Raw genomic sequence first — 12934 nt, forward strand, 5'->3', positions numbered from 1 at the left:
GGTAAATGTTTAAATAGTTCTAATAAGACTTTCCAGCTTATCTTTTTTAACAGCCCAGTTGAGTGAAAGTTATATGAAACAAATAGAATATTTACAATTTGCAATATATTGATAAATATGATTGAGAATCCTTGTAACCAAGAATTCTGTTTGTGCTCTGTGTTGCAATCAGCCAAAAAAATAAATATTTTAATGACCTACTATGTATTGTCTTTTCTAGATGAAAACTTCTCAGTTCCTCATAATAAAAGGGGAGTTCTTGGAATGGTCAACAAAGGCTGTCACAGCAATGGGTCACAATTCTATATTACACTACAGGCTGCTCCATATCTAGACAAAAAATACGTGGCTTTTGGGTATGTGCATTTTAAGTTTGTCTATGTAATATTTATATATGTTAAAATGTGGTTCAAAAATATTTGAGTGAGTATTGTATATAGCCTACGAGTAAACTAAAAACAATTAAAAAACAAAAATAATACAAATACTATAGACAAATATATTTAGAAATAAGTATTTCATAAGAAGCTTGCTTGGAGAAGGAAATGGCAACCCACTCCAGTATTCTTGCCTGGAAAATTCTGTGGACAGAGGAGCTTGAGGCTACAGTCCATGGGGTCACAAAGAGACAGACAAGACTGAGCGACTGAACACACAAGCAGCTTGCTATCTATTAAAAACACAGAAACTATTTAGCCATTACAATGTTCTGTGCATCCATTAATCCATCATCCATTCTTCTGTGGATCTTTAGCCTCAAGGATATTGTCAATGAAAGTGAATAATACCATAGCTCTTAATAACGTTTGTATATTTAGATGCAGAAGTGAGGCAAAGCCATTTAAGTAACTATCCATGAACACTGTGAAGAGAAAGATGATAGTCATCCAAGTTACAAGTAACTTTTTGTTAACTGAGCAATTTAAACCGTGGAACGTGCATGCATGCTTAGTCGCTCAGTCATGTCCATGCAGTTCTAAGACCCCCGAACTGTAGCTAGCCAGTGTTCTCCATTCATGGGATTCTCCAGGCAAGAACAGTGGAGTGGGTAGCCATTCACTTCTCCAGGGGATCTTCCTGACCCAGGGATTGAACCTGGGTCTCCTGCATTGCAGGTAGATTCTTTACCATCTGAACTACCAGGGAAGCCTTTAAAATATAGAAATGTCTCAGGTAATAATTATTAGAATATTATTAGCAAGATGCATATAGGCATGTGGACCTTAAATGAATGGTGGTGATACTATTCATCACTCCTGTGTTTCATATCTCTATTTGATTACTGAAATGAATATAAGTTGAAGCTTACTTAATTTTTCCTGAAATGATGTATAAAGTGTCAGAATGTTTCTGAATATTTAGATTATTCCAGCTACTCCATAGGGATCACTACTGACCCTTCATTCCAAGAAAAACTTCTAGGCCAATTTTAAGCACAGTTATTCCTTCAGGGTAATGTGGATGATATTTCCAGGTTGAAAAAGCATAAAGTAATTTAGCCAAAGGAGATTTCTTTAAAGAGGTAATTTTAACAGCTACATAAGCTAAAATAATGCATTTTCCTCCATCTTCCCTGGACTTAATAACTATATTCTGACTTTGAAATGCATTTTTCAATATTTTTTAAGTCCAAGTAATTCTCACAATTTCTTAGCTCTTTTAAAATTCCTGTCACCTTCTGATACTATCACTGCCCTCAACCATATACTTAGATGATTCTTTATGTCCTTCTGAAAAGAACCTTTCTCAAACACAGAGAGACCGTTTTGCAACATTTAATGCCTCTTTCACCATCTCCACCTCCTGATGCATACAGCCTGGAGTTCAGAGTGGCAATTTAGGTCCTCCACCCTCTGGCCCCCCATCTTTTTTCTGCCTTCACTGTTGCTGGCCTTGTGACCTATTTATTCAACTAGCATTTCATTAGGCTCCCACCAAATGCTAGTCCCTGGGCTCAGTCCTGAGGAAAGAGTGATGAGACACAATTTCTGCCTTCAGGGAGCCTATAATGTGTTAGAAAACCCACAACTGTGAGACAGTGAGCCATGAGACAGCAAGCCCTGTAAAAACCGCACTGGGGATACAGGAGGGCGGGCAAGGCAATAAATACCCTTCAGCTCCTTAGTAAAGGCCAACACAGATCCTTACAGGACGGCAGTGGAGTAGAGAGTTTGGTTTCCTTTTGATGATTGCTTTTCCCATGTGATTCATCTTTGGGGGAGTCTCTCCCATTGAATCATTGTCACCAACACATTGGCCTCAGAGAGGCAGTTGCGCCATTTTATTGCTCTAGCCTAAGTATAATCTCATTTTTTTCCCCCTGAAGCCTCCAAATAACAGCTGAGTCTGGGATGAACTATTTAAACAAGACCTTGCAGAAGGTTAAGGGAGAAGCAGAAAAGTAACACCATAGCAGGCAACTAGATAACCCGACAAAATAGAATCAACTCCTGCAGAGATATCCTCCTTCCTTGCTGTAGGGCTGCCTCTAGTGAGAGATGCTTTTTCTTCCCTGTCATCACAGAGCACCCCCAGCTTCATCTGAGCTTCCAGAAGCTCAGACATGGCTGGCAAAGTACAGAGAGATACAGAAATTTCCTCTCCTATTTGAGACAGACCCTCCATGCAAGCCCTCGTTTCTGGTACATTACCTTGCCTTGTCTTCAGAAGGATAACACTGGGAATGCCCTTTGGGGAGGCTGTGTCAACCCACAGCTGGTCTTGTTGATGCCCTTGCCCAGTGGTTTCATGGGGAAAGAATATCAAAACACAAGTCCATTCACACAAAGGTAGAAGGGATATATGTTGGGAACAGTGCTAGGGAGGAATTAATTGCACTATAAGGGACCCGTAAAGTGGGGAGTCGTCATGGAAAGTTTCATGAGAAGGTGAAATGAGGACTGAAAGTCATAGAGAAGTTAGGCAGATAGAGCACACTGGAAATCAAAATGAGTAAAATCAATTTTGGAAGGAGTGAAGAGCCTTTGCAGAGGGACCTGACGAGTAAGGAGAGTATCCTATCTACCAGTCACTTAGTCTGGCTAGAGCTCAGTGCCCAGGGGAAATGGAGAGAGTGGTGGCTGGAGAAGATGAGACGGCCGGGGCCCAGCTCTCAAAGGGCTGAGGGTGCCATGCTGCTGAGCATGGACCCCCACCTGAAGGCCCTGGGAAGCCATGGAAGAATTTTAAATTAGGAGCAACATGACGAGGTTTTCGTCCCGAAAAAAATATCTTTTAGCAGAAGTGAGGGATTAATTAGCAAAGGATGAAAATGAAGGGAGAAAGTCCAGTTAACAAGTGATGGTAACAGCAGGCCATGAAGTTTTCATCTAAGGCACTGGCAGTACATATGAGCAGGAGATAAATGAATACAAATTCAAGAGATATTAGGAACTTAGATTCAACAAGACTTTATGACTATTCAGATGTTGGTGGTGAGGTTATGGGAAAGTTCTAGAGCAATGATACCTAATAGAACTTTCCACAGAGATGGAAATATACTAGGATCAGTGCTGCCCAATATGATAGCCCCTAGCCGTATAGAGCCACTGAGCAGGTGGAATGTGGCCAGTGCAACTGAGGAACTAAATTTAATTAAATGTAATCACCACCTCTGACTAGTGGCTACCATACTTGGCAGTGAAGAGCGGGAGGAAACTCCGAGGATTTTGGAACTGGTTGGATGGCTGGTGCCATTCACTTCAGCAGAGAATACAAAAAGGAAGCTATGGGAGAGAAGACCATGAATTCAAGATGGACAAGTTATGTTTCAAGTGAAGACAGCTCTATGACAGGCAGGTGGCAACTCAATACCAGAAGTAAGGGATTCAAGCTGGGCCAGGGCTGGAGATGTACATTTGGAAGCTTTCCACATGGTGGCTGAGCTGCAGCCAGACCCAGAGTACCATCCCTCCCAGAACACCCTCTGGGCCTCTGCTTGTCTTGTTATTTTCTGCCTTCCTTCACTCTGCCAAAATCCCATTCAGGGCTTTAGGTCAGAAATCCCCACCAACTACCAAAATCAAACTGCTTCCTTGTCCTCTTTGGCACAGTGTGAAAAACTGGAAATAGGGACTGGGCCTCACTTAGCTTGTGCCCGAACACCTGGAGAGGTGCATACAGTAGGTGCTCATTCAGTGTCTATGAAACCAATTTGGAGAATAGGCTTCACATCCTCTTTGGACAAAGGTGAGTCTGTCCATTTCTTCCCTGCTCTCTATCCTGAGAATATACTTTTTGTCCTGCTCTGTCATGTTTTATAATTGGGATGGAAAAAATACAGCGCCCCCCCAAAAGAAAAAAGAGAGAGATGCCTAGCATCTGGTCAGTGTCAGCACTGACTGTGTCCCCATAAAGGATCATGAAATGGAAATCACACCTTCCCCTCAACCACTGCTTCAACCCAGACCCTGGCAGGGGGCATAGTCATATGTTTAGGGCTGGGTCTCTGGCCCCTGCTGCCTTTTTTTTTGGTTGAGAACCATCAGAAGCCTAGTTCCACTCAGAGAGTGCTGGTTTGTGGCCACTGAATGAGTATAGAGACTCAAACTGTGCGGCTTTGGGCTGCCTTCAATTCATGTGTTCAGCGGATGCTGATGAGGTGCCTACTCTGTGCCAGGCACTGAGCAGCACTAAGCGACAGCATGATCTCTGCCCTCAGGGGAGAATCAGAAATTAACTCATGAAGCATAGAAATAAGTGTCAAATTTATCCCTGATCACTCCTATAAAGAAGGGGAACTTGGTATAAGTAGGGTGGGGAAGCAAGGTAGTGTCTAGGAAACATCCCCCAAGGAATTGATGACTGAGTGAAATCCAAAGGAAGGCCAGGAGGTAACCAGGCAGAGGGAGTGGGAGGCAAGAGCAAAGCAGACAGCAGGAAGGGCACATGGGGAGGCTGAGGTGCTGCGAGCTGGTCCAGCTGGAGCCGAGAGCAAGGGAGCATTCTGCAGGGTGCCCTCAAGGGGAGCGGGGAGGCGGGTGATGGTAGAGACCTTCGGTCTTTATCCTAATGGGAAATTATTGAAGTGGGGAGGTGAGACTACATTAGCATCTTTAAAAGATCACTCTGGTGGCAGTGAGGATAACAAACTGGAAGAGGCCCAGAGCAGGTGTGGAGGAGCGTGACAGAGTACACACATCGAGAGCAGTTTAAGATATTTATGACTGAGGTTAATTTAATTTGTAGCCTTAGCTAAGCTAGACAGGACTCAATTTAGGAATCTAAGGTATACGTGAAACTTGACAATTTTTTTTTCCTCCGATATAGGCAACTGATTGAAGGAACAGATGTTCTTCATCAACTAGAATCAGTTCCAACAGAGAATGAAAGACCAATACAAAACTGTGTAATTACTGACAGTGGAGAACTTTATGCCTAACTTTCATATCAGTATTTTCTGACAGTTTTATTATTATATCTGATCAGCTGTTGCTAGATTTAATTAAGTGGTGCTTGATAAAATTTAATTTGAAAGCTGTGGCAGACGCTGTAGGGTAGCTCTCCAACACCCAATCCCTCCCCATTTTCCTTTCTTATCTAAAGCAAAATACACAATTTTCCAGCTTCCTTTGCGTCAGGAGTAGCCATGCGATACTGTATCGGCCAGTCAGACAGGAGCAGAATGCCAGTGGTCCTGCCCCTTCCCTTCTATCCAGTCTTGAATGCAGAGAGGCTGGAGCCATGAAGGAAAGGCCAAGAGAACAACAAAGATATTAGCTCCAGTTCTTGAGCTGTAAGGACCTATACAAGCACCTACCTATGTCTCGACTTCTTACTATATGAGACAAATAGACTATTGTTTGTTGGTTGGTTGATTTTGTTACTTGTAGCCAAAACCATTCTTAACTTAGCAGCAGTACTTAATGGCCTTGAATCCTAAAACATTTGTAACTATAACAGAATTATGTTGCTGTTTATAATTATATTTCTTCCATAAGAAGCTTGGTAAATAATCAAATAGTAGAGGCAACAGAAAAAAATTCATTGTAATATTTGTTTATACATAGCATTCAGAAAAGGGTATACACTTTGGATGTTTTTATGGGTAGAAAGCTTGTCTCAGTCATACCAACCATGGGAAAACCAAGGGCCTGAGTTACAGTCCCTATGGTGGTGGATTCCTAAGATGCTATTTGGATCCATTTTATCAGCTGCTCCTTAAGCTAAGAGGTATCAACTAGGGAACTTTTTCAACACAGGTGGCTGGAACGTATCCTTGAGCCACAGAGTCTAAACATGGGACACAGATTCTTGGCATTCACTCAGCTCTCTCCCCAGAGGTTCTTATTTAGTCACCTGAGCACCGGTCACTTGGGAATCACTGCAAGACACAAGCAACAAGTTTCAGCCCCCTTCTGTAGTTAGTGCACGCTGTCTGCGTTGGTGGTGACCACTCTGTTTTCACCACCACTGCTGCCACACTGCTGCTCTGCCCAGAGCCACCACACTTTTCTTGTGCTGAAGTGAAGGTTTGTCTTCCAAGAACGATCTCTCTCTGAGCCAATCTTCAGGAGACAGCCCTCTAGTTGACTTGGGTTTTGCCAAAGGGAGGCAAAGGATTTAAAAACATTTTTAGTTTGAAATGGTTATAGATTCACAGGAAACTGCAAAAATAGAGTGGTCCTGTGTACTGATCACCATTTCCCCAAAGGTCCTATCTTTATGAGTGAAAGATGCTCAGTCGTGTCCGACTCTTTGCGACCTCAGGGACTGCAGCCCACCAGGCTCCTCTGTCCGTGGGATTCTCCCGGCAAGAATACTGGAGTGGGTGCCATTTCCTTCTCCAGGGGATCTTCCTGACCCAGGGGTTTAACCTGGGTCTCACAATTGCAGGCAGATTCTTTACCATCTGAGCCACCAGGGAAGCCCATCTTATATTAAAGTACAATATTAAAACCAGGCAATTGACAGTAGCAGAGTTGTCATTTTATCCTGTGTAGATCTGCGTGACTGGCACCACAATCAAGACACAGAAGTTTTTCAGCACCACAAAGACCTCCCTTGGCCAGCCCTTCATAGTTACACCTACTCCCCTGCTTCCCGCCATCCCTAATTCCTGCCAACCAGTATCTATATATCTATCTGCCTATCTATCTCCCTCCCTCTCTTCCTTCCTAACAACAGCTTCATCGCTACTGTGATACGGTTCCATCCTCAGGTCTGAGGTGGATGAGGAAGAAGCGTACTGCCTGTGTCACGCTATCAATGATCTGGGGGCTGCAGAGTATTACGAATGTGTGTTCTGGAACCAGACAGCCAAAGTTAGAGTCTTGGCTCTGCCCTTCTCTCGCTGCATGAATGTAGGCAAGAACTTCGCTGTCTTTTTTTGCCTCGTCTCAAAACAGTAGTACCTGCCACATAGGCTGCTCTGAGGGTGCAGGGAATCAATGCTTTGTAGGCAGGATCTAGAATACGAAGTGTCATGCTCTAAGTGCTCGATACATGTATAGTTAATAAATTCCTGGTGTAAGACCTTCAGAGTGTTGTCAAGGAACTTGCATTTTTAAAAAATTCCTCAATGACTGATTAACAACCAGATTTGGAAAACACTGAAGAGGAGGTATCTCCTTTTCCTCTACTCTGAGGACTGGCCCCCTACCTAAGAATCCCAGCTCTTTGTATTTAGACGGGTTCTTCCCGTCACACCGATGACACTTCAAACAAAGGGGTGCTGAGCTTGCCACAGAGAGTCTCAGCAACTCCTGAAGCATGCGATAAATCAAACTGACACTTTGCAAAAATCCTGGTTAAAACAAATTACAAGCATTAGTCATGTAATAAGCAGCAGCAGAACAGTTTTACTGACAGTGAGAATTAAGCATTTAATACTGTTAAAGAACTGGGATATCGGCATGGACATAAGAAACTCTATTTTTCAGTTTAGCTGCAATGTAAAGGTAGAACTCCACTGACCAACTAAAGGATACCAAGTTCACGGTCCCTTTGTCTGCTCTCACTTCCCACTTTCAGGGTGTGTAGAAACTTTAATCACGGATCTATATATGCAGCGGTTCTTACTATCATCATTTAAAGGTATACACACTGATACTTCTGTATTAGAATATATTCTATCTTAGAATGATTTATATGTTTAACCATAATATTTGGAGAAACCGTTACAAAGGACACAAGCTTATCCAATTAACTCCAAATATAAGACATTGATTTAACCAAACTGAAAGATTTTGATTTAATAGAAGGAATTCTAAATTTTTCCAAGTCCACAAATACAAGAGTAAGGGCATTCTGATGATTTATACAAAATGCTAGTTATGCAACCTTGTCCTAATGGCTCATATGGCAAAGACAAGTACATATACTGTATCTTACAGCAAGCCATGTTGATAAGCAAAGTGTGGTATCTGTTCATTTTGGAGGAGGAGATTTGAGATAAATGTTTACAATTCTACCTAAAAAACATGTTTTCCCCAATTCCAAACAATGCCAGCTATTTGTTACTGAATGAATAGGCTGGCAACCTCAGGATTCCATACTCAAGAGTATTTACATTTTATACATATTTAAAATCAGGTGTGTTTGTTTTAGTCCCAGCTAACTAGCAAAATGGTTGCCAAATCACTTAACTTTGCATTTTCTTTATTTGTTAAAAGAAGTAAAGAAGCTGGTCAGCTCCCCTCTGGCTCTAATACTGTGGTGGTTCCCGGAGTAAATTTATATGATCAATAACAACACTGTAATTTACTTTTGGGCTTCAATTTCATTAGTAAAATCAGGGCACATCTCATAACGGCTTGAGGATTGAGCTAATTTGTGAAGACACCCCTAATGATGCTTGACATAAAGCATAAATTCAATGAAAGTTGGTTTCCCTTCTGGAATGTCAGCCCACAAAAACCAGAGAAACTGCCACTGACAGAACATTATTATCATTTCAAGAACAACAAATCCCTGTTACACTCGGTGTTAGCTATTCTCACTAACATACTAATTTCCAATTGACTGAATTAATTCAAAGGTATATCCTCAAAATTAAAATTAATCTCTATCAACCTGTGATACTCTCTCCCTTATGGGAACTCACTTTTTAAACTACTATATTGCTTATACCACCCACTACCCTTCCCAAAATGAAGTCATGACTTAAACTAGCAAATCTAGTCAGTCCATATCTCCAGTGAGTTTTACACATCATACAAAATATCTGTAACAAACTCAGTAACACAACATAAAGTCTGACACTTGAAAGCGGACTTTGAAAATGTGATGAATCATAGGTTCTTCAGTGTGCATCAAAATGCTTGAGCCTATTAAATCACAGATTCTTGGACCTCACACCAGTTCCTGGTTCAGTGGATTTGGAGTGAGTTGGAGAATTTGCATTAACATGTTCCAGGTGATGCTGACCTGGAGACCACACATTAAGAACCACTGGGGACTTCCCTGGTGGTACAGTGGATAAGAATCTGCCTGCCAAAGCAGGGGGCACGGGTTCAATCCCTGATTCAGGAAGATTCCACATGGCGCAGAGCAACTAAGCCCGTGCACCACAACTGCTGAGCCAGCACACTTATAGCCTGTACTCTGCAACAAGGGAAACCACTGAAATGAGAAGCCTGCACACCGCAATGAAGAGTAGCCCCTGCTGGCCACAACTAGAGAAAGCCCGCTCGTAGCAACAAAGACCTGGTGCAACCAAAAATAAAAATTAATTAATTAAAAAAAAGAACCACTGGAATGTATTGAAGTTATAGATACATGAGAGACTTGGGGCATACAAGTATGCAGAACAAAGATAAAAGTTACACTAAAGTGTGACAACAGAAAAGAATGAGGATTCCCTGCTAGTCCAGTGGTTAGGACTCCGGGCTTCTACTGTAGAGGGCTGGGGTTTGATCCCTGGTCAGGGAACTAGGATCCTGCAAGTGGCATGGCTAAAAAAACCCAAAACAACACCCACACACACAAAGAAAAGAATGAAAAATGATAAGACAAGAAACTGATTTCATCAAGGCAGAAGGGGGGTATGCAGACACTGGCCCATCACAAGGGACAGCAACTGGAGGCCTGATGCAGGGTCCCAGAGCTCTTGGCTGGTTGGAGGTGAGCCCTCCACTGCTGGAAAGGCAACGGGGCCAAGTCTGGGGTTTCAGAGGAAGAGGGGGGGACCCTTGGGCTGCTCATGGTGGTGCCCTTTACCATTCAGAACAGAATCACTTGAATATTTTTAAGGAGCAGAATATTCATCAGGGTGTGTTGTGGCTGAAAAGCAGCACTCCAAAATAGGGTTAGTTCAGTTCAACTGCTCAACTGTGTCTGACTCTGCGACCCCATGGACTGCAGCACGCCAGGCTTCCCTGTCACCAACTCCGGGGGCTTGCTCAAACTCATGTCCATGGAGTAGGTGATGCCATCCAACCATCTCATCCTCTGTCGTCACCTTCTCCTGCCTTCAATCTTCCTCAGCATCAGGGTCTTTTCCAGTGAGTCAGTTCTTCGAAACAGGTGGCTTAAGTATTGAAATTTCATCTCAGTATCAGTCCTTCCAATGAATATTCAGGACTGATTTCCTTTACCACTGACTTATTTGATTAGGAGGAGCACTAAGATGCCTGGGCACAGGAGAAGGTAGCAAGTAATGCTGGGTATCAGAAAGCTGCCTGGGTATAGTTCAGCTTGAACTTTGAGGTTGTTCCTAAGGAATGAGTTATTAACAAGACTTTCTCTGTTTCCTAAAGGACTAAGAGATATAACAGGAAAAGTTCTAGCCTGCCCAGGATTTAAAGCAGTACAGAAATAAAAATAAACGTGTCTCAAGTGTCAGTCTACAGGGAACCTAGGCTGGGCTCCAAGATTCCCGCATATAAGGAGTTTTGTATTGTTGGTATCCCAACCTTACATATATTTGTAAAACAAGTAAAAACCCAAACAAAGAAACAAAAACTTCACAACATATTCTGCTTGATGTAATTTTGTCGAGGATTCACCACTAAGTATTGCAGTCACTAATGAGGGTAGAATAGTTCTCCGTGGGTTAAAGTGTAAAGCAGTCTTCTTAAACTTTAATAAGTGTATGTTTTGATCTGTATATGGAACAAAATGCAGACTGTGATTCAGGAGGTTTGAGGTGAGGCTTGACATTCTGCACTTATAACAAGTCTTCAAGGGCTATGAATGGTATAGGTTCATGAGCCACACTTTGAGAAGCAAAAGTAAAGCACTGTTTTGCAACCTCAGCTGCAGAATGAAAACATGTGCAGAGCTTTTAAAACTCCTGATACCCAAACTTCATTCTGGACGAATTAAATCAATACCCAGGCATCACTGCTTTTCAAAACTTGCTGGTGGTTCTTATGTGCAGCCAAGGTTGAGAACAACTGCTGTAAAATGTAATGCTTCCCTATGAAACCCTGGAACAATTATCAAAGCAATATCCACAGTCAAAGTGGACAGCATCTCTAGTATTTTATCACCAACCCTAATCACAGTGCTAACACTAAGAATCTGAATATACAGTTTTACTTCACTATTAATCTTTGACTTATTACAATCCTTCTCTAGCTTTGTTGAAAGTTAAGCTTTAAAACATGTTAAAACTGTATTATATGCATGTAAATCAATGAAGTTGGAACACTCCCTCACACCATACACAAAAATAAACTCAAAACGACTTAATGACATGACACCATAAGACTCCTAGTAGGCAAAACATTTTCTGACATAAACCGTAGCAATGTTTTCTTAGGTCAGTCTCCCAAGGCAACAGAAATTAAAGCAAAAATAAATAAATGGGACTTAATCAAACATATAAGCTTTCGCACAGCAAAGGGAGTCATAAACAAAACAAAAAGACAACCCATGAACTGGGAGAAAATATCTGCAAAGGGAGCAACTAACAAGGGCTTAATTACCAAAATATACAAACAGCTCACACAACTCAATAACAAAAAAAGTGAATAACTGCATCAAAAAATGGACAGAAAACCTAAATAGACATCTCCCCAAAGAAGACATAGAGATGGCCAACAGGCACCTGAAGAGATATTCAATAATGCTAACTATTAGAGAAACATAAAGTTACAACGAGGTATCACCTCATACCGGTCAGAATGACCGTTATTAAAGTCTACAAATAACAAATGTTAGAAAGGGAAAAAAGGGAACTCTCCTACACTGTTGGTGGGAAAGTAAACTGATACAGCCTCTATGGAAATGGTATGGAGGCTCCTTAAAAAACTAAAAGTTATAACCGTTAAGATTCAGCAATCCTGCTGCTGTGCAAATAACTGCAGAGAACTGTAACTAGAAAGGATACATGCACCCTATTGTTCAGAGCAGCACTATTTACAATAGCCAGAACATGGAAGTAACCTAAATGTCCAAGGAGTGGATAAAGAAGATGCAGTACATAGATGTATTAATACAATGGAATATTACTCAGCCATAAAAAGAATGAAGTAATGCCATTTGCAGAAGCATGGATGGACCTAGAAATTATCATACTAAATAAAGTCAGGCAAAGACAAATATCATGTGAGATCACTTACATGTGGAGTCTAAAAAAATTGTACAAATGACGTTATTTACAAAATGAACTCATGGACACAGAAAAGAAACTTATGGTTACCAAAGAGGAAGGGATTTGGGGAGATAAACTGAGAGTATGGGATTAACACATGCACACTACTACATGTAAAAGAGATAAACAAGAACTTACTGTATAGCACAGGGAACTATAAAAAAGATCTTGTAACAAACTATAATGGAGAAGAATAAAAAAGATATATACATATATACGCACAACTGAATCACTTTGTTCAGTGAAAAAGCACAACACAGTAAATCAATTAGATTTCAATTTTAAAAAATTCTGTATTTTAGATGTCAGTCCTTGATCTGAAATGGTGAAAAAAACTTTTGAAGTTCTTGATCTACCTCAACAGATGCCATGTAAAAAAAAATTAAAAAGAAAAAA

General features: G+C 41.3%; 1 protein-coding gene across 3 annotated transcripts in view; it reads left to right on the forward strand.

The window, feature by feature from the left end:
* Positions 1 to 6368, forward strand: part of PPIL6 (peptidylprolyl isomerase like 6) — a 36047-nt gene extending 29679 nt beyond the window's left edge. For all 3 annotated transcript variants that reach the window (XM_055433549.2, XM_055433547.2, XM_055433548.2), the window contains 2 exons: positions 221 to 356; positions 5269 to 6368. In XM_055433549.2, coding sequence (XP_055289524.1) covers positions 221 to 356; positions 5269 to 5380 — 248 coding nt within the window. In that variant the 3' untranslated portion in view covers positions 5381 to 6368. The remainder of the gene's footprint in view (positions 1 to 220; positions 357 to 5268) is intronic.
* Positions 6369 to 12934: the final 6566 nt, after the last annotated feature.

Source organism: Moschus berezovskii, chromosome 10 (assembly GCF_049115385.1).
Source record: "Moschus berezovskii isolate FMDL1 chromosome 10, NW_MosBer_1.0, whole genome shotgun sequence".
In the NCBI taxonomy this organism is placed as follows: domain Eukaryota; kingdom Metazoa; phylum Chordata; class Mammalia; order Artiodactyla; family Moschidae; genus Moschus; species Moschus berezovskii.